Source organism: Megascapheus bottae, chromosome 25, assembly GCF_031878675.1.
Source record: "Megascapheus bottae isolate mThoBot1 chromosome 25, mThoBot2.hap1, whole genome shotgun sequence".
NCBI classification, from domain to species: Eukaryota; Metazoa; Chordata; class Mammalia; order Rodentia; family Geomyidae; genus Megascapheus; species Megascapheus bottae.
Window position 1 is genome coordinate 1573444 of NC_143533.1, and position 20181 is coordinate 1593624.

At 56.6% G+C, this 20181-nt stretch overlaps 1 protein-coding gene across 1 annotated transcript; it reads left to right on the forward strand.

Annotated features, from left to right (window-relative positions):
• Positions 1–137: 137 nt before the first annotated feature.
• On the forward strand, positions 138–19164 carry Scnn1b (sodium channel epithelial 1 subunit beta). The gene is made up of 13 exons (XM_090357836.1): positions 138–198; positions 5774–6096; positions 7521–7776; positions 8264–8454; positions 11033–11136; positions 12444–12607; positions 12707–12814; positions 14479–14596; positions 15299–15374; positions 15547–15604; positions 16564–16625; positions 17116–17191; positions 17833–19164. The coding sequence occupies exons 2-13, from the start codon at positions 5786–5788 to the stop codon at positions 18211–18213; spliced, it is 1905 nt and encodes a 634-aa protein (XP_090213962.1). The 5' UTR covers positions 138–198; positions 5774–5785; the 3' UTR covers positions 18214–19164.
• Positions 19165–20181: the final 1017 nt, after the last annotated feature.

The window sequence follows — 20181 nt, forward strand, 5'->3', positions numbered from 1 at the left end:
CGCGCCGGGGGCGGGGCGATCTGGGGGCGTGGCAGGCCAGGGGCGTGATGCGCCGGAGGCGTGGCGAGCAGGGGGCGTGGTGATCCGGGGGCGGGGTGGGGGCGTGGTCCAGCTCCGCGCCTCCCCTCCCTCCTCTCGTTCCCCGCCCTCCCGGTGCCGCGGCCGCTCCGCCGCCAGCCGCCGACGCCGCCGGAGCAGGTAGGAAGGCACCCCGGGCTCCGCGGGGTCCCCGCGCCCGACGCTCCCGGGTTGCAGCCTCAGTTTCCCTCGAGGCGCCGGGCGCCGGTGGCCGCACTGGACGGGGCGGGGACCCGGGCTGGGCGGAGGCGCTGGGGACGCGCTGGGGGCCGCGGGAGTAAACTGAGGCTGGGCACGGTGCGGGGGGGGCCGCGTCCTCGCCGACGGGACGGCGGGGGCCACCACGGAGCCCTGGCTTCGAGGTGCGGGCGGGACGCGACCCCCCGTCCCCGGCGCTTGACAGAGGGGAAACTGAGGCTGGGCGGGGGCGGGAGGGCAGCGACGGCTGCGGAGCGCGGGCAGCCGGGGCCCCGCGGGGGAAACTGAGGCACGGCGTCGCCTCCCGCGCCAGCGCAGGAGAAAGCTCTGAGGAAAATACAATATAATATAATCTATACAGAGATGTATACTCTAGACATCGAATAGATTCTATAGAATAGAATTACAGAATAGATTCTATAGAATAGAATTACAGAATAGATTCTATAGAATAGAATTACAGACTAGATTCCATAGAATAGAATTATAGACTAGATTCCATAGAATAGAATTACAGACTAGAATTACATTCTATGTATGTATTATATTATTTCATATTTATACTATGTACTATATTTAAAGACCGGCAGACAGGCAGACAGGCGTGGTAGCTCAGCCTGCAATCCCAGCCCTGTGGAGACTGGGTCTCTCAGAGACCCCATCTCAGCCAAACAGCAGGGCACCCACAAAGCAGTCGTGTGCAGTAATCCTGGGGAGGGACGGCGTCTGCTGTGCTTGCCAGTGGCCGGGCGCCGTGAGGGCCTTAGTGTGTGTTTTTGTTCAGGTGTGGGTTGCGCGTTCCCTTTCTTACTTGGTTTGCTTAGGAGTAGACCCGTCGGGTGAGGCTCAGCGTCCAGTTCTTCATCCTAAAGTCACATGGGCGGGGGCTGAATGTGGGAGTGAGGTCCACACAGTCATCTCTGTGTGGGTGAACACACGTGTGTGTGTGTGTGTGGACACACACACCCCGGCATAAGCCACGCTTCCAAACGCACACACAGACACACACACACACACAGACACTCTGAATGCCTCTCTATCTGTGGGTAGAGACAAGTGCCCCAGCTCTGGTGCCTGAAGGTGCTGAGAGGGTCAAATCCCCGTGGGCAGAGACCTCACACACCCAAGTGTACCCCATAACTGCTCTACCTCCTGAGCTAGAGGGGACAGGGCCAGGCAGTGGTGTCTGGCTGCTATTGGCCAGGAATGTGGGCTGTGACCAACAAAAATTGCCTGGAATGCTTCCTTAAGTCAGCCAGGAGTGGCTGACACCCCTAACTCCTAGCCCAGAGAGTAACAGTTCGAGGTCCACTCAGGCAGAAAAGTTTATGAAACTCTACCTCCCATTAACCAGAAAGCGAAAACCTGCACTGGAGGTATGGTCCATAAGTGACAAAATACCAGCTGGGAACAAGGAAGCCAAAAGAGCAGAAGGTCCTGAGTTCAAATTCTAGTACTGCCAAACAAAAGAAGATTGGAGACACTGTATCATCACCTCACTGTCAGGTGATAGGCAGGTGCTTCCACTAAGCACAGGTGTTGTCCTGCACAAGGAGACACCCCCCGAGGTGTCCTTGAAGGGGGAGACAGTACCCCAAGTGTGTGGCCAGAGCCCTGGGCCTTGGGCGAGGCATCACCACGCCTGGTTCACAGTGGAGTCTAACTGCTGCCTGGTATTTACAGCGTGCCTGCCTGGTCCTGAGGATGCAGAAATGAAATGGGCTTAAGTGCCACCCACCTTAAAAAAGGGGGGGGCAGGAGTTTGGCCTAGTGGTAGAGTGCTTGCCTAGCATACACAAAGACCTAGGTTCGATTCCTTGGTACCGTATACATAGAAAAAGCCAGAAGTGGTGCCATGACTTAAGTGGTAGAGCTCTAGCCTTGAGAAAGTGCAAGGACAGTGCTCAGATCCTGAGTTCAGTTCCCGGGACTCAGACACTTTCCTAGGCCTGCTGATTTTAAACTGTGGTCCTCAGATCTCTGCCTCTCGAGTAAACCAAGCACAGTGGCTCATGCCTGTAGTCCCAGCTACTCAAGAGACAGAGATCCGCTGGGCGCTGGTGGCTCATACCTGGAATCCTAGCTACTCAGGAGGCTGAGATTGGAGGATCATGGTTCAAAGCCAGCCCGGGCATTAAAAAGCCGATGAGACACTTATCTCCAATGAACCACCAGAAAACCAGAAGTGGCACTGTGGCTCAAGGGGTAGGGCCGTAGTCTTGAGCTGAAGAGCTCAGGGACAACACCCAGACCCTGAGTTCAAGCCCCACAATCGACAAAAAGTTTATTTAAATAAATAGAGACAGAGATCTGAAGTTCCAATATTTGAGCCAACCAAGACAAAAAAAAAGTTCACAAGACCTCATCTCAAGGGAGAAAAAATTATTAGCATGATGGTGTATCCTCCTGTCACCCCAGCTACATGGACAGTGTAAATAGGAGGCTCACAGTCGAGGCCAATAACGAAAGCAAAAAGGGATGGAGGCATGGCTCCAGTGGCAAAGCACCTGCCTTGTAATTACCTACGCTTGTAATCCTAGCTACTCAGGAGGCTGAGATCTGAGGATCAAGGTTCAAAGCCAGCCTGGGCACAAAAGGACCTGAGACTTTTATCTCCAATGAACCTCTAGAAAACGGGAAGTGGGGCTTGGCTCAAGGGTAGCGTGGTAGCGGTGAGCTGCAGAGCTCAGGGACAGCGTCCAGGCTGAGTACAAGCCCCATGGCCCACAAAAAAAAAAAAAAAAAAGAAGAAGAAAAACAGGGTTTATCAAATTAATGGTGATGGAGCCCACAGTGTATGTGGCAGGGCTGGAGGGGACTGGGCACTGACATGGGGGGGGGGGCAGGCACCATGAGGCCTGGCTCCCATCCTAAGAGCAAAATAAACAGGGAAACTGGCCAGCGCTGGGCTGGGCCGGGCAGCAACTGCCTGCCCCAGGGCCCGCCTGCCCCAGGGCCCGGGGCACTTCCCAGCACCCTGGCTTTTGAGAAGCAGGGGGTGGGGATACCTGGCTTGGATGGGGTGGGCGTCTGCTGGAGAGACCCCTCAAGGAACCTACTTGCTTCCCCAGGCCATGGATGGGGGTTCAGCCTGGCCCAGGACTAGGGACTGGAGCTCAAGCTGAGGTCCGGGACGGCAGGAAACCGCGTGTAGTCCAGGCTGGATTGCTCCTGAGGGGTGGTTTAGGGGTGGGCGGCTGAGGGACTGGGAGGCTTCTTCCAGCCTCCTTTGGGGGTGCAGGGTGCATCCCTGAGCCACTCACAGCAGACCCAGTGACAAGGGGACTGATTCCCTTGGATCTGTGCAGTGCACACCCCACGTGGCCGTGGCGGGGGTGGGGTGGGGCTCTCCTAGCACCCAGGAGGCTGAGATCTGAGGGTCGAGGTTCAAAGCCAGCCTGGGCAGGAAAGTGTGTCCCTCGTGAGAGGGCCACACCTAATCCGGTGAGATGACAACAACACAGAAGGGATTCTGCCGAGTGTGTGTCCCTGTGCCCACAGCCTGCGGAGAGCCAGCGAGGACAATTGGCAGTTGTGTTCATAAACAAACACGGTTAGAAATGTCCACGCTGTGATTTCTGTGGACTTGGCAGCCAGCCCTGCAGGGGAAGCTGGTGTTTCAGTAAAAGCAGGGGTGAGTCACAAGGGCAGATCAGACAAGATGGCTGCCCAGAGCTCATGTGCATGCCAGAACCTTCTGCTTCAAGCACAGGTAGCAATGGATTCTTAGAATCTAGAACCTAGTTGGGTTGAATTTGAACTCAGAACTCCAGTCCCCCAAATTTATGGCGAACGCTGGATCGGATATCGAGGTGGGATTTTCCCCCACTAGCTCTGGAGTTGCTTCATTCGTTTCTTGTTCATTTCTTTCCTCCCCCATTTTTTCCCCTTTCTTCCCCTTTTGGCACGCCTAGTCTGCTGCTCAGTGGATGTGTGTATTTCACATGTTTCCTTTCACACCAGCCACAACGCTAGTCTCCCAAATGTGCTCCCCATTCATCTTGATTTTATTTTATTTTTTGCCAGCGCTCAGGGCCTGAGCACTGACCTTGGGCTTCCTCAAGGCTAGAGCTCTACCACTTGAGCCACAGCACCGCTTCCAGCTTTTTCTCTCTGTATGTGGTACTGAGGAATTGAACCTGGGTCTTCATGCATGCCAGGCAAGCCCTCTACCGATCAGCCAAACTTCCAGCCTCCCCCCCTCATTTATCTTTGAGGACCTTTCATTTTTGCTTGCTTGTAGTCAGGCTTGAATTCCAGGCCACAGGTACACCAGTTGAGCCATGCCTCCAGTCCAGCATTTTGCTGGTTATGTGAACAGGGAATCCCATGGATTTTTTTTCTGCTCCTCCAACCTTGATTCTCTGGATCGCAGCCTCCTGAGTAGATAGGGTTATAGGCAGCCTATAACCACCAGCATCCGGCTCTCTCCTCCTCCTCCTCCTCCTCCTCCTCCTCCTCCTCCTCCTCCTCCTCCTCCTCCTCCTCCTCCCCCTCCCCCTCCTCCTCCTTCTGTTTTTTGACTCTTAACTCAGAAAGCCGAGGATATAATGTCCCCAGGATGAGGCTGGCTCCTTGAGTCTGCAGCACCCCCGAGGATTCCCTAAAGTGCCCTGTCTGGTTTATTTTATGACCCAGTGGAGCCCTAGTGTCTCACGCCTGTAATCCTAGCTATTCAGGAGACTGAGGTCTGAGCATCACAGTTCTAAGCCAGCCTGGGCAGCAAAGTGAGTTCTGTTCACCGCTGTGTTTCCAGTGTCGTCGACAACAGTGTCCAGCACATAGTTTGAGCTGTGCATGGCAGGTTCTTGGCACATGTGGTAGGTCCTTGGGGCACATAGTAGGTCTTTGGGGCACATAGTGGGTCCTCAGGGCTGATAATAGGTGCTCAGGGCACATAGTTTGAGCAGTACATGGCAGGGTCTTGGCACATGTGGTAAGTCCTTGGGGGCACATAGTAGGTCCTTGGGGCACATAGTGGGTCCTCAGGGCCAATAGTAGGTGCTCAGGGCACATAGTTTGGGTGGTGCATGGCAGGTTCTTGATGCACATGGTAGGTTCTTGGGGCACATAGTAGGTGCTCAGGGCACATAGTGGGTCCTCGAGGCACATGGTTTGGGCGGTGTGCGTGGCAGGCTCCTGGCGCACGTGGCAGGCCCTGGGGCACACAGTGGGTCCTCGGGGCACACAGTGGGTCCTCAGGGCCGATAGCGGGTCCTCGGGGCACATGGTTTGGGCGGTGTGTGGCAGGCTCCTGGCGCACGTGGCAGGCCCTGGGGCACACAGTGGGTCCTCGGGGCACACAGTGGGTCCTCAGGGCCGATAGCGGGTCCTCGGGGCACATGGTTTGGGCGGTGTGTGGCAGGCTCCTGGCGCACGTGGTAGGTCCTGGGGCACACAGTGGGTCCTCGGGGCACACCGTGGGTCCTCGGGGCACACAGTGGGGTCCTCGGGGCACACAGTAGGCGCTGGCGCACACCGTGGGTCCCTCCCGCAGGCGCGGCGCAGCATGCCCGTGCGGAGGCTCCTGCGCCAGGGCCTGCACCGGCTGCAGAAGGGCCCCGGCTACACCTACAAGGAGCTGCTGGTGTGGTACTGCAACAACACCAACACGCACGGCCCGCGCCGCATCGTCTGCGAGGGGCCCAAGAAGAAGGCCGTGTGGGGCCTGCTCACGCTGCTCTTCGCCTGCCTGGTGTGCTGGCAGTGGGGCGTCTTCATCCACACCTACCTGGCCTGGGACGTCAGCGTGGCGCTGTCCACGGGCTTCAGGACGGCCGCCTTCCCCGCCGTCACCCTGTGCAACGCCAGCCCCTTCCGGTGCGTGCCCGGCGGGGGGGGGGGGGCTGCTCCCCCCTCCCCCTCCCCCTGTCACCTCTCCTCCTCCCCCCGCCCCCTCCTCCGCCCCTCCTCCTCTCCTCCTCCTCCTGCTCCTCTTCCTCCTCCTCCTCCTCCTCCTCCTCCATCTCTCCTCCTCCTCCTCCTCCTTTTTGGTGCCAGGACCCAGACTTGAACCCAAGACCTCACCTGAGACTCCCACTTGACTTTCTCTCTCAAGCACAGCTACTGCTGCGCTACTTAAGCCACAGCTCCACCGTTTTTGCTGGCTCTTTGGAAGTAAGAATCACACTGATTGTTTTTCTGCCCAGGCTGGCTTTGAACCTTCATCCGCAGATCTCAGCCTCCTGAGTAACTAGGGTTATGGGTGTGATTAAAAATGTTAAGCTTCTGGGCCTAGTGGTAGAACGCTGGCCTAGCATGCACAAAGCCCTGGGTTCGATTCCCCAGAACCACATACACAGAAAGAGCCGGAAGTGGTGCTGAGGCTCAAGTGGCAGAGCTCTAGCCTTGAGAAAGTCCAAGGACAGTGCTCAGGCCTTGAGCTCAAACCCAGGACTGGCAAAAAAAAAGTTGTACGCTTCCTAAACAGAACCTCAAAAACTATGTGGGAAGCCTAGCACAGCCTGTGATTCCAGCAGGCAGGGGACTGAGGCAGGAAGATCTGAGTTCCAGGCCAGCCTGGGCTAGAGAGACTCCGTCTTAAAAAACATACTCCCTACCTTTTTTCAGCAGGCATGTGTGTGTATGTGTGTGTGTTGTCGTTTGGGGTTTACTGAGCACCTACTATGCGCCCCGAAGCCCTCCTGTATGCTGGGCACTGTTCTTGGCCCCAGCAGTGAACAGGACTGAGTTCCTGCCCTCTCTACCTAAGCGGGGAAGGGAAGGCGTCCATAGCTTTCCACAAATGGAGAATTCGCTGTTACTCTGATGATTAAAAGTACACCACGTCTCTGGGCACCGGTGACTCCCGTCTATCATCCTAGCTACTCATGAGGCTGAGATCTGAAGGACTGTAGTTCAAAGCCAGCCAGGGCAGGGAGAACTTTATGTCCAGTTAACCAGCCAGAAGTGGAGCTATATGGCCTGAGTGGTAGAGCACTGGCTGTGAGCAGAAAGCACGGGAACATCGTCCAGGTCCTGAGTTCAAGCCCCAGGACCAGCAAACAAACAACAACAAGCCAACAACCTATGTCATTCTGGCGGGCACTGTGGGCGTATCCTTAGATCTCATAGCTCTCTGCCTCCTCTGTGGATGCCATGGCGAAAGAAAGTTGTGCAAGGAGTGGGGGGGGGACAGTTGAACCCTGGCACAGGTCATCACCAGCTCCCAGCTGCTCTGCGGGTCCCCTGTGCCCCGGGCATCCTCCCCACAGCCTGGGCCTCCTCTCCTCCTCCCCTCGCAGGTACTCCAAGGTCAAGGTGCTCCTGGAAGACCTGGACCAGCTGATGGAGGCGGTTGTGCAGCGCATCCTGGCGCCCGACCCGGGCCGCTTCAACTCCTCCCACACCCTGAACTTCACAATCTGGAACCACACGCCCCTCGTCTTCATCGACGAGCGGGACCCCCAACGCCCGGTGACCCTTGATCTCCTAGCCAGCAACCCCAACAGCTCAGCCAGCACGTGCACTGCCCAGGAGTGCAACGTGGCCATGAGACTAGTAAGTGATTCTTCACACACACACACACACACGCACACGGGAATACCCAGACTCAGGGATGCAACTAACCCACTTGAAAAATAACACACGCAAAAAACGAAAACAAGGGACACACCAGTGCACAAAACTGAGAACGTCCAGGGTTCTTCCGCATTCAGGTGCGGCTGGATCTAGGTGCTCAGAGGTGGTTCAGCTTTTCCTGAGGCTGACTCCCCGGCCCTCCGAGTGTGGGGGCTCAGCTCCCTCCAGCTCCGCCACCTCTGCGCACCAGGATCCCCTTGGTCTTTCCTAAGACCCAGCGTAAGGCCTGGGACTGACTGGCCAGGTCGCCTGCACATCTCTACGCCCATCGCCGTGGGCCTAAGGATGAATGGCCGTCACCGGCCACTGTCAGTGCGTGGGCCCCGCGGGGTCGTGGCCCCTGGGGGAGGGGGCCGTGGGGGACCCTCCCCCAGCCCTAAGCAAGACTCCGCCCCCCCCCCCGCAGTGCAGTCTCAACAGGACGGTGTGCACGCTCCGGAACTTCACCAGCGCCACGCGGGCGGTGACCGAATGGTACGCGCTGCAGGCCACCAACATCTTCGCCCGGGTGCCACGGCCCGAGCTGGTGGCCATGGGCTACCCGGCCGAGCGCCTGGTGCTCGCCTGCCTGTTCGGGACGCAGCCCTGCAGCCACCGGTGAGCGGAGGGCCGGCTGGGCGGGGCCCTGGGGAAGGGGGCGTGGTCTGGGGCGGGGCCCGGTGGGTGTGGGTGTGGCTTGGAACCGGCTGGCGTCTCTGGGTGGGCGTGGCCTGTCTGTGTGTGGGCGTGGTTGGGGCGTGGTTCTGAGTGGGGCGTGGTCAGGAACAGGAAAGCAAGGATGTTATCTCAGGTGTCACCTGCAGCGATCCTCTCCTCTTCCTCCTCCTCCTCCTCCTCCCCTCCTCCCGTGTCTCTCTGTGTCTGTCTCTCAGGGGTCTGGCCATGATGTCTAGACTTCGCTGGCCCTCGGGGAGGGGCGCTCTGTGTCCCCGCAGCAGCCCCAGGGCCAGGCTCCCTTCCCCCCTGTCCATTCTCAGCAGAGCCTGGCCTCGGCTCTCTAGCCCGGATCCCAGGGGTCGGCCCACCCCCCGCTCCCTCCTCCCTGCCTCCCCATGCTCATCCTCTTCTTGTTTTTGTTTTCTTTCATGCCAGTCCTGGGGCTTGAACTCAGGGCCTGGGCTCTGTCCTTGACCATTTGCACACAAGGCTAGCGCTCCTTGAAGCAAGGCTCCATTTCTGGGTTTTGGTGGTTTTTTTTTGCTGATTCAAAGAGTCAGGGACTTTACTGCCCAAGCTGACATTGAACCATGATCCTCAGATCTCAGCCTCCTGAGCAGCTAGGATGGCAGGCGTGAGCCCCTGGGCCAATCACTCATCCCCTCTCTCCACTCAGACCTCTCATCCAGCCTAACACCTCCTTCCAGCTATCCCCTCATCCCCTCTGAGACCTCAGTGTCACTCCAAGGCTTATCTCAGCCCAAGCCTTTATCACAGATGGCAGTTAATAAAATCAACAAACATTTATCAAGTGTCTGCAGCCCTGCACACTCCAGACCTGGGCCTGGAGGGCCAAGGGTGAGAGCTGAGATGTTTCAAGTGTCACAGTGAGCTGCAGACCCTCACTTGTCCTGCAGCGGAGCTGACTACAGCCTAGGGAAGGGGGAGGGGAGAACTCTAGCTTTCAAAGTAGACAGGCCTGAAGGAAGAGGAGACACAGGGGTAGCTGCTTAGAGAATGTTCCAGACACAAGAGCAGGTCCCCAGGCACTTGAGTCTGGAATCATCTGGAGAGTTGCAGAAGTGGCTCATCAAGAGGATCAAGACGGGGCTTTGTGGTTGAGAGCAGTTTGTGCCTTGGGGCTGGGGGAGGGGGGGCATTGTGCAGCCCCAAGCAGCAGGACCAGAGGCAGACCGGGCAAGGGCAGGAATCCAGCAGGGAGGAGGTTGACTTGTATGTTTTTGGAGCATGTGAAACACTGCCCCTTCCCTTCCTGTTTCACTAAGTATCGAAAAAGGATATGGAGGACTGGGAGTTTGGCCTAGTGGTAGAGTGCTTGCCTAGCATGTATGAAGACCCGGATTCCATTCCTTAGTACCACATACATAGAAAAAAGCCGAAAGGTACTGTGGCTCAAGTGGTAGAGCTCTAGCCTTGAGAAAGCCCAAGGACAGCGCTCAGGCTATGAGTTCAAGTCCTGGGACCGGCAATAATAATTAAAAAAAAAAAAGGCCTGGAGTTTGGTCTAGTGGTTAAAGTGCTTGCCTAGCATGCATGAAGACCCGGGTTTGATTCCTTGGTACCACATATGTAGAAAAAAAAAGCTGGAAGTGGTGCTGAGGCTCAAGTAGTAGAGCTCTAGCCTTGAGAAAGTCCAAGGACAGTGCTCAGACCCTGAGCTCAAGCCCAGGACTGGCAAAAAAAAATAATAATAATAATTTTAAAAAAAGATCTACAGAAAGGTTGATTCTGCCTCCAAAGCAGCCACACCCACAAGTCATCTGCCATGAACCTTGCTTATAAGAGCCAAGTCTCTGTCCAAATGAGGTTATACCCTCAGATCCTGGTTTTTGGTGTTTGTTTGTTTCAAGGCTGTTTCTTTTGGGTGATGTGGGTGAGAGATAACTGAGAAAGCTCTTTCTGAACCCAGCACTGGTGGCTCACACCGGTAATCCTCGCCACATCGGAGGCTATATGAGGATCATGAATCAAAGCCATCCCAGGCAGAAAAGCCTGTAAGATTCTCATGTCTTTAATTAATCAGCCAAAAACCAGAAGTAGAGCTGTTGCTTAAGTGGTAAACTGCCAGCCTTGAGTGGCAAATGTCAGGGATAGCGCTTGGGCCCTGAGTTCAAGCCTCCCTACCAGCAAAAAATGCTGTGATCTGAATATCTAGGTTCAAAGTCAGCAGCCAAGCAGGAAAATTCATGAGACTTTTTATCTTCAGTTAACCAGCAAAAAGCCAGAAGTGGAGCTGGGGCTCCAATGGTAGAGTGCCAGCCTGGGAGTGCAAGATCATTCTCAGGACTCACGGCTAGAGCAGAGGGACGGGGCCCCAAGGAGTCAGGGAGCCCTGTCTGGCTTCTGAAGAGAGGCACTGGGTAGCCGATGGTTCCTCTTCCTCAGCTTCTGAGCAGTGGCCCCATGCTGTAACCAGCCAGGGCGGCAGATGCTTCCAGGAGGCTCGGCTGGGATATGTCCTGCCCTTCCGCCCATGATTTGTTTTATTTTGTTTTAGGAATTTCACACCCATCTTCTACCCACATTATGGCAACTGCTACATTTTCAACTGGGGCATGACGGGGCAGGCCCTTCCTTCTGCCAACCCCGGAACCGAGTTCGGTGAGTGTTTTCTTCCACAGAAGTGCATGCCTCTAATTCCAGCTACTCAAGAGACCAAGATCAAGAGAACTGAAGTTCAACAAGGCCAGCTTTGGCACAAAGTTAGCAAGACCCCGTCTCCACAGATAAACTGGGTATAGTGGGGTAACCTGTCAGCCCAGCCGTGCAGGAGGCACAGGTAAGGAGGATCAAGCTCAAAGGCCAACCAGGTACTAGTGGTTGGTGCCTATAATCTCAGGAGGCTGAGACCTGAGGATGGAAGTTTGAAGTCGGCCTAGGCAAGAAAGTCTGTGAAACTTTTCAAGTAATTTACCCACCACGATCTCCAGTTACTATGTGGTATTTGCTTAATATTTCTGTTGCCTTCATCTGTTCCCCCAGGAAGGGTTGGCAAAAGCTTGGTGTGCCAGCAATGTGGGGGGGGGGGTAGAATTGCAAGCTTGAGGCCTGCCTGTCTCAAAATAAACACAGTTCAGGGCAGCCGCATGCAGCATGTATGAAGTGCTCAGTACATGCCAACCCTGTCTCCCCAAGCACAGCCTTAGCGCCAGTGCCCCCTGCTCACAGGGCCAGGTTGGGCAGAATACTGCAGCTGCAGGGGTTAAGGGGAGAAAGGAGATCTCCCAGAAGAGAAAAGGGGGAGACTTGGCGGCAAGGAAAATTCCAGAGCTTCTGGAGATGGTGACATTTGGACTTCCATCTAAGGAACAGCAGTGCAGAGGCCCTGCAGCAGGAGGGAGCATAGAGACTCAAGTGAACTTTCAGGAGGAGGGCGTGCCCTGTGGAGGGTTGGGGCTACGGGGAGTGGGCGTGGCTGTGTGGAGTGGGTGGGAGGGGCTTGCTGACTGGGCATGGCTGTGTGGAGAGGACCAGGCAATGTAAGTGGGTGGAGCCATGTGGAGTGGGCGGGGCTTGGAAAGGGGACGGGTCTGCGAGCTGTGCGGAGTGGGCGGACCTTGCTGACGGCATGGCTGTAGATTGGTCCAGGCGGTGTGAGTGGGCGTGGCTGTGGAGTGGGCGGGGCTGTATGGTGTGGACTAGATACCGAGTGGGCGGGGCATGCTGTACCTGCAAGATCCACCTGCTGTGCAGGAAAATGGTTACCGAACCCAGGCAAGAAGGGCCAAGAAGGAAGTCGTGGTGCTTTGGAGAAGGCACCAAGTGTTTGGGGTCCGGGTGTTCACCCCCTGGGCCCTCTAATGGACCCCTTGGCTGGGCTTGGATCTTGGTCTGCCAGGCGGCCCCCCCCTCCCCCGTCCCCGGGGCTCCGGGGTTTTGCTCAGCAGCCCCGGCCGGCCTCCCCGCAGGGCTGAAGCTGATTCTGGACATCGGCCAGGAGGACTACGTCCCCTTCCTGGCCTCCACGGCGGGGGCCCGGCTGATGCTGCACGATCAGAGGGCGTTCCCCTTCATCCGAGAAGAGGGCATCTACGCCATGTCCGGGACCGAGACATCCATCGGGGTGTTGGTGGTACAGCCTGGGGCCCAGAGGCTTCCCCGGGCGGGTGCGGGGGGGGCGAGGGCGGAGGTGCGCCGGCCTGCGGTCCCCACCAGCCTCCTCTCCACCCAGGACAAGCTGCAGCGCAAGGGCGAGCCCTACAGCAGGTGCACCGAGAACGGCTCGGACGTCGCCATCCAGAACCTGTACAGCATCTTCAACACCACCTACTCCATCCAGGTGGGGCTGGGTCTCGAACTCCGGGCCTGGACCTCTCTGTGCTCAACCTAGCGCTCTACCGCCGGAACCACAGCACCACTTCCAGCTTTTTCTGAGTGGCTCGTTGGCCATAAGAGTCTGGGCAGACATCCCTGCCCAGGCCGTGCTTCAAACCGGGGTCCTCAGAGCTCAGCCTCCTGAGTAGCTAGGATGACAGGCGTGAGTGAGTCACTGGCTCCCGGTCCTGCTGGGCCTTTGAGGGTGACGCCAGGACTTCCTGGGACAGCACTGACCACGGCTCCTCCACCCCCGAGACAGGATGGAACTCTGGGTGGGGGTGTCCCAAAAGAAAACAAGAGACCATCAGTGAGCCCCCGCCCCTTATGGGTAACATGCTGGGCTAAGGGAGTGCGTGCATTACGCCATCGTTGACCCTGTCACTCCCGGGAAGCAGCACACTAGAGGAACATACCATGACAGCCACTCATCTGCAGCTGGGCGGGCACTGTTGCAAGGACATTGCACAGCTTATGTCAGGGAACTCTCACAGCACCGGATGATAGGCATGCGCTTTGCAATCCCTATTCAGGAACAAGGAAATCGATTGATAGTCTCCAGTCTACCCACCTCATCCATTTACCTGGGGAAGTCCCCCTTCATATCTGCCCTCAATCTCCCTTGCTGTAACTGGGAGATTCCCTCTGGCTGAGGTTTCTGGGGTTGGCCCAGAACTATCTGTCCACCCCCAGCCTCAGCCTGACTAGAGAGGGCAAGACTGACAAACCACCTTTTGCTGGTACTAGGTGCTCAGTCCAGCACTTGGGGAACAGCCAGGGGAAGGGAGAGGTGAGTTACTTGCTACTCCCTGGGTGTCATGCAGAGAAAGCACAGGGTCATAGGTAGTAACCTGCCCCAGCACACATGGCTGGCCCCTGAAAAGCCTGAAACCATGTTGGAATGACCTGGACACCCACCAGAGGGGATCCTGTGTCCTCTCTTGTCCTTCCCTGCTGGCCACTCTGAATAATCAAGTCATCCTCTGCTTTCTGGCTACCTCTGGGAGGCCGGGGCTCTGAGTGGCCTGGTTCTGGGTGGGCGCATGTGCAGAGCCGCTGGAAGCGCTAAGCATGGCTAAGAATGGGCTGTGGGGTTTGGGGCACTCCTCCCTCCACACTGTCCCCCCAACATCTATGGGGCCTGGGTCAGGCCTGGGCCCTCTGCAGGATGCAGAACAGGGCAGTCTCCACGAGACGGCATCCTACTTTAGGGTCATTTCACTAAAGGAGGCCACTTCCGGTCCCTCAGTGACCCTGGCCTGGCCTGTAACTGGATGGGTATCTTTTCCTTCCTTCCCTCTTTCCTTCCTTCCTTCCTTCCTCTCTCCTTTCCTTCTTTTCCACTTTTCCTTCCTTTCTTCCCTCCTTCCTTCTAGTTTTTTCCTCTGTGTCTCCTTCTCTCTCCATCCCTTTACATTTTACTCACGTCTGACACTCCATCACCTAAGCCACACCAGGTATTTGCTGGCTAATTAGAGATCAGAGTCTCACATATCTTCCCTGCCCAGGCTGGCTTCATTCAGCCTCCTGAGTAGCCAGGACTACAGGCGTGAGCTACAGTACCCAGCTGGGATCCTTTCTCTGGAGCGAGGACCCCACAGGCCTCTGTGTCTCCCCCTGCCCCCCCAGGCCTGTCTCCACTCCTGCTTCCAGGACCACATGGTTCACAACTGCAGCTGCGGCCATTACTTGTACCCTCTGCCCCCCGGGGAGCGATACTGCAACGACCAGGACTTCCCGGACTGGGGTGAGCATCCCCCCGCCCCAGGTTGAAGTGGGATGGGGTAAGTGGGTTTAGTGCCCAGGACAGGCCCTCCCTGACACACAGCCAAAGACAGTGAGTTGGTGCTGTGGGTGAGTGTGTATGTGTCCACACTTGTGACTAATTGGACTGTGCTGGGGAGTGTAAGACACGTGTGTGTGCTTGGCCAGGCACTGATTACTCCACTGTCTGCATCACACATGCATGCATGCGCACACACACACACACACACACACACACACGCCCCAGCTCGGGTGCACAGGTTTGTGTGTGTACACGGGCCTCAAGCCCACGGGGGTGAGTTGTTGGGTTGAGGATTGAATAGGCACCACAGACTTGAACCTGAGGTCCAGCTGGAGCCCGGCCTGGGAGCTGTGGTGTCCCAGAGTGCCCGGATGTGATAGGCGGCCAAGGGTCCCAGACCCCCACAGTGCACCCTCCCTTGCTTCATGGCTCCAGAACCCGGGGCTCTGGGCAGGGATAAGGAAAGGGGGAGCTACTCTGTGGGGCTGATCTGTGTCTAGGACAGCTGAGGGAGCACACCCCAGCTTTTCCCCGGGGTGGGACTGAGGGCAATGCTTCCTCATGGCAGAAGAGCTAGGACTGAGACTTCCATAGATGCTCAGGGCAAGGAGAGCAGAGATGGGCCAGAGGGAAGCTCCTGAGCACGGCCCCTCTCCTCCCCAGCCTACTGCTACCTGGGTCTGCAGATGAGCATGGCCCAGAGAGAGACGTGCATCAGCATGTGCCAGGAGTCCTGCAAGTGAGTGGGGCTTGGACCAGTGGGTGGGGCTTGGACCGGTGGGCGGGGCTTGGACCAGTGGGCGGGGCTTGGACCAGTGGGCGGGGCGGCACTTTGCCAGGACCACAGTAGTGCTGGCCCCTCTCTCCCCTCTCCCCTCCCCTCCCCTCCCCTCTCCTCTCCTCTCTTGCAGTGACACCCAGTACAAGATGACCATCTCCATGGCTGACTGGCCTTCCGAGGCCTCCGAGGTGAGACAGCAGGGTGGTCAAGTTCCTGGTCCCCATCTCTCAGCTGAGGATATGTCCAGGAATTGGGGGTACCCTTCCTCCCTCCCTCCCTTCTGTGCCCCCCATGCCCTCCCAGGCCCCCCCCCTGCTTGTGCAAGGATGCATGGTGACACACACAGAAATGACATCACAGGCAGAAAAGAATGATCTCCAATTAACCAGCAGCAAGCTGGAAATGGCGCTGTGGCTTAAGTGGTAGAATGCCAGCAGCCTCGAGTGAAGAAAGCTAAAGACAGCACACAGGCCCTCAGTTCAAGCCCCGGTGCCACAGCCATACACACAAAAAGCAGGGCTAGAGCCATAAGCCTATGGCTGAGTTCACACACTGAAGTGTGCACCTGCGGGTGGGCAGTGTCACAGTGCCGTCACCACTGTGAACCCGAGAGGCAGCGGGCCTAAGGGAGAAGAAACAAGGTCGGGGAAGACCTCTCTTAAAAAGTGACGTCTGATCTGACGATGGCAGTTCAAAGCTAGCCAGGCACTAAAGAACGTGAGACTCTGACCTCCAGTTAATCTGTAGAAAAATGGGAAGTGGGGCTGTGGCTCAGGGGTAGTGTGGTAGCCTTGAGCTGAAGAGCTCAGGACAGCGAGCAAGCCAAGTTCAAGCCCCATGTCCCACACCAAATAAATAAATAGAGACATCTGATCTGAATCCCAGAGGCAGAGCCAGGGAGGCTTCTGGGCAGAGGAGCAGCAAATGCTATGGTCTGGGGTGGGGACGAGCTAAAGACCCAGTGGCTGATGAAGGTGGGGTTGGCCTCCCCTCACAGCAGCCAGGCTTCCACTGCATCCTCCTGTGCCCCCCTGCCAGCTCTGGGAAGGAACAGGGCCAAGCTCACCTCTCCACGGCAGGGATGGTGATGGGGGTGGGGGTGGGGTCTCGGGAGTCATGTTTTTCAGCTGTTGTTTTGGGCTCCCAGGACTGGATTTTACACGTCCTGTCTCAGGAGCGGGACCAGAGCCCCAATATCACCATGAGCAGGTGAGGCTGGAGCCTGGGCGGGGCGGGAAAGTAGACGAGGGAAGAGCCAGAGCCTTGGGTGGGACCCCAGCTTTATCAGACCCAGATGCAAACCTGGGGGGTAGGGGTGGGGGGAGAAGCCCACCAGGGGGCTGGGGGTCTGCCAGTCCTGAAAGGAGCAGCACACTGTTCCATCTATGACTGGAATGTCCCCTCGCCCACCCACCCACCCAGGCCTCCATGCACTCATCCACTACCATCCACTCAGCGTAAGAGACATACCAGGGCGCTGGTGGCTCACACCTGCAATCCTAGCTACTCAGGAGGCTGAGATCTGAGGATCAAGGGTGAAAGCCAATCCAGGCAGGAAAATTCGGGATTGTCTTTTGTTAACCAGAAAAAAGCTGCTGCTGCTGTGTGTGTGTGTGTGTGTGTGTGTGTGTGTGTGTGTGTGTGTTCGTTCTCCCTTGGGAGGGTCAGCCAGTCTCCACCAACGTGCTGTCTCCTGCAGGAAGGGTGTGGTCAAACTTAACATCTACTTCCAAGAATTCAACTACCGAACCATTGAGGAAACCCCAGCCAACAATGTGAGTTAACGGAGCTCCTTCCCAGTTCACCTTTGCACCCCAAGGTGGGGGCTCGAAGGTTCAAAACTAGCTGCCTTGGGCAGGGAGTTTGGCCTAGTGGTAGAGTGCTTGCCTAGCATGCATGAAGACCCGGGTTCGATTCCTCGGTACCACATACATAGAAAAAAGCCGGAAGTGGTGCTGAGGCTCAAGTGGTAGAGCTCTAGCCTTGAGAAAGTCCAAGGACAGTGCTCAGGCCCTGAGCTCAAGCCCAGGACTGGCACAAAAAAAAAAACAAAAAAACAAAAACTAGCTGCCTGCTGGTGATGCCCGTGTGCAACGCTACCTACATGGGAAGCTGAAATCTGAGGTCGAGGTTCGAAGCCAGAGTGGGCAGGCAAGTCCATGAAAGGCTTATCTCTGATGAACACCAAAACGCCAGAGGGGGCAGAATGCTGGCCTGGAATGTAAGAGCTCGGGGACAGTGCCCCACGAGGCCCCGACTTCAAGCCCCAGCTGTGGCACAAAAAATAAGAGGTCCAAAATTATGCCCATGCTGAGATGGGCCTGGCCCCCCCCATCACCAGGGAGCCCTGAGGGGGGACTGGAGGCAGGAATGTGCCACCCCGACCCCCAGCGGACCCCAGCTCTCCTCCCCCCAGCTCGTCTGGCTGCTCTCCAACCTAGGCGGCCAGTTTGGCTTCTGGATGGGGGGCTCGGTGCTGTGCCTCATCGAGTTCGGGGAGATCATCATTGACTTCCTGTGGATCACGGTCATCAAACTCGTGGCCTTCTTCAAGGGCGTGCGGCAGAGGCACGCGCAGGCACCGTACTCCGGCCCGCCGCCCACCGTGGCTGAGCTCGTGGAGGCCCACACCAACTTCGGCTTCCAGCCTGATGCGGCCAGCCCTGACCCCCACACGGCCGCCCACCCCAAGGAGAGGACTCTGCCCATCCCGGGGACTCCGCCCCCCAACTACGACTCCCTGAGGCTGCAGCCTCTGGACACCATCGAGTCTGACAGTGAGGGAGACGCCATCTAGACTGGCAGCAACTGACCACTGCCAGGCCAGGACTCTGAGGACGCTGGTGCCAGCCCCTCCTCCACAGCAGGCTGCTCTAAAAAGATGAAAAGTTAGGGGTGGGGGGGGGCTCACACCAGCCACTCAGGAGGCCGAGACCTGAGGATCGCAGCGGAAGCTAGTCCTGGCAGGGAGGGCGGTGATACTGTCTTACCTGATTAACCAGCAAAAAAGCAACAAGTTAGCTGAGCCGTGGCTCAGGTGGTAGAATGCCAGCCTTGAGCATAAAGGCTAAGGGACATCACCCAGGCCCTGGGAACAAGAGAGGCTGTATTGTCACTTGGCTCCTGCCCACCTGTCATGACCTGCGGCCTAGGACAGGATCCCCATCCTGGTGGCAGGCCTCCCTCCCCCAGTGCCCTTTCCATCTGCACGAAGTCGCACAACTGGGCACTGCTGAGCTCTGGGAACAGGCTCAGGAGGGCAGTGATGGGTCTCAACTGGGGAGCTCCAGGCGTGGGGCCTGCCGGGTGGCTTGAGTTTCATTCTAGAGAGCAGTCTGGTGTGGCAGGGAGGCAGGAGGATGGGGAGTTCCCGGCCTGCCAGGGCTACAGAGCGAGTTCCAGGCCACACAGTGAAGCCCTGGCTCTGAAAATAATAAACATTAAAGGAGATACTGAGTGGAGCTTTGTTCTTGCTCTTCGGGCAGCTTCGGAGCAGGGCCTCGGCTGGGAGTGTGGCTTAGTGGCAGAGTATTTGCCTACCACACATGAAACCCTGGGTTCAATTCTTCAGTACCACATACACAGAAAAAGCCACAAGTGGCACTGTGGCTCAAGTGGTAGAGTGCTAACCCTGAGAAAAAGAAGTTCAGAGACAGCACCCAGGCCTTGAGTTCAGGCCCCAGACTGGGGCCCTAAGGAGGTGACAGGGAATGCCTTGTGATGCTTCTGGCTCTCCAGCTGGTCCTGACAGAGGTTTAGCTGTACTCTACCATTTAAGCCATACCCCCAGCTTGCTTTGCTTTAGTTTTTCAGGAAGGGCTCACACTTTAGCCCAGAGTTGGCCAGGACTGTGATCCACCTACACTTCATGTGTAGTTAGGGTCACTGGCTTTTGTAAGGTAAACCATCCTACTTTCTCATAAGGACAAAGAGGGAAGCTCAAATGTCTTCAGCAAACTCACCTTATTCTACCTATCCAGTGTCTCTCTGCTCCCAGCCACCTCCCCACATCTGGCCTGCTCCAAGATGTTGTCCCTGGCCAGGTCACATGCCTGATTCTGAACCAATCAGTGGGCCCAGCTGGACAGGTTGCTTTGGTTGGTCAGTTCTGAAGCCACAGATCACGTGGTCAAAGCAGGGGCGTGGCTCTTAGGATTACTACATAAAGTTCAGGCTGCTCACTTAAATTTGAATGTCAGAAAAACAAGTAAACTCTGGGCCTGAGCACTGTCCTTGGGCTTTTTCCTTAGGTTAGCCCTCTGCCACTTGGGTCACAACACCACTTCCGGCTTTTTTGATATATGTGGTACTGAGGAATCAAATCCGGGTCTTCGTGCATGCTAGGCAAACACTACTACTTGGCCAAACTCCCAGCCTGTTTTTTTGTTTGTTTTTGTCAGTCATGGGGCTTGAACTGTGGGCCTGGACGTGGTCCCTGAGCTCTTCAGCTCAAGGCTAGGCACTCTACCACTTGAACCACAGCACCATTTCCAGTTTTCTGATGGTTAATTGGAGAGAAGAGTCTCACAGACTTTGGTGCCCAGGCTGGCTTTGAACCATTATCCTCAGTTCTTAGCCTCCTGAGCAGCTAGAATTACAAGCATGAGCCACTAGAGACTGGCTGTAATTTCTTAATGTAGGTATATTCACACATTTGGGACATATATTCAATAACTCATTCACGTTTTTTTTTTCTGAAATTCAAGTTCAAGCACCTGGATATTTCACTGCTAAGTATGGCAACCTTTAGTGACTCCCCCTCCCA

Excerpts from the sequence above, each read along its gene's own strand:
- Scnn1b (XM_090357836.1), top strand. The coding sequence starts at position 5,786 with ATGCCCGTGCGGAGGCTCCTGCGCCAGGGCCTGCACCGGCTGCAGAAG. Across the intron at positions 6,097-7,520 it reads TGCAACGCCAGCCCCTTCCG|GTACTCCAAGGTCAAGGTGC; the intron begins GTGCGTGCCCGG and ends CTCCCCTCGCAG. Across the intron at positions 12,815-14,478 it reads ACACCACCTACTCCATCCAG|GCCTGTCTCCACTCCTGCTT; the intron begins GTGGGGCTGGGT and ends CTGCCCCCCCAG.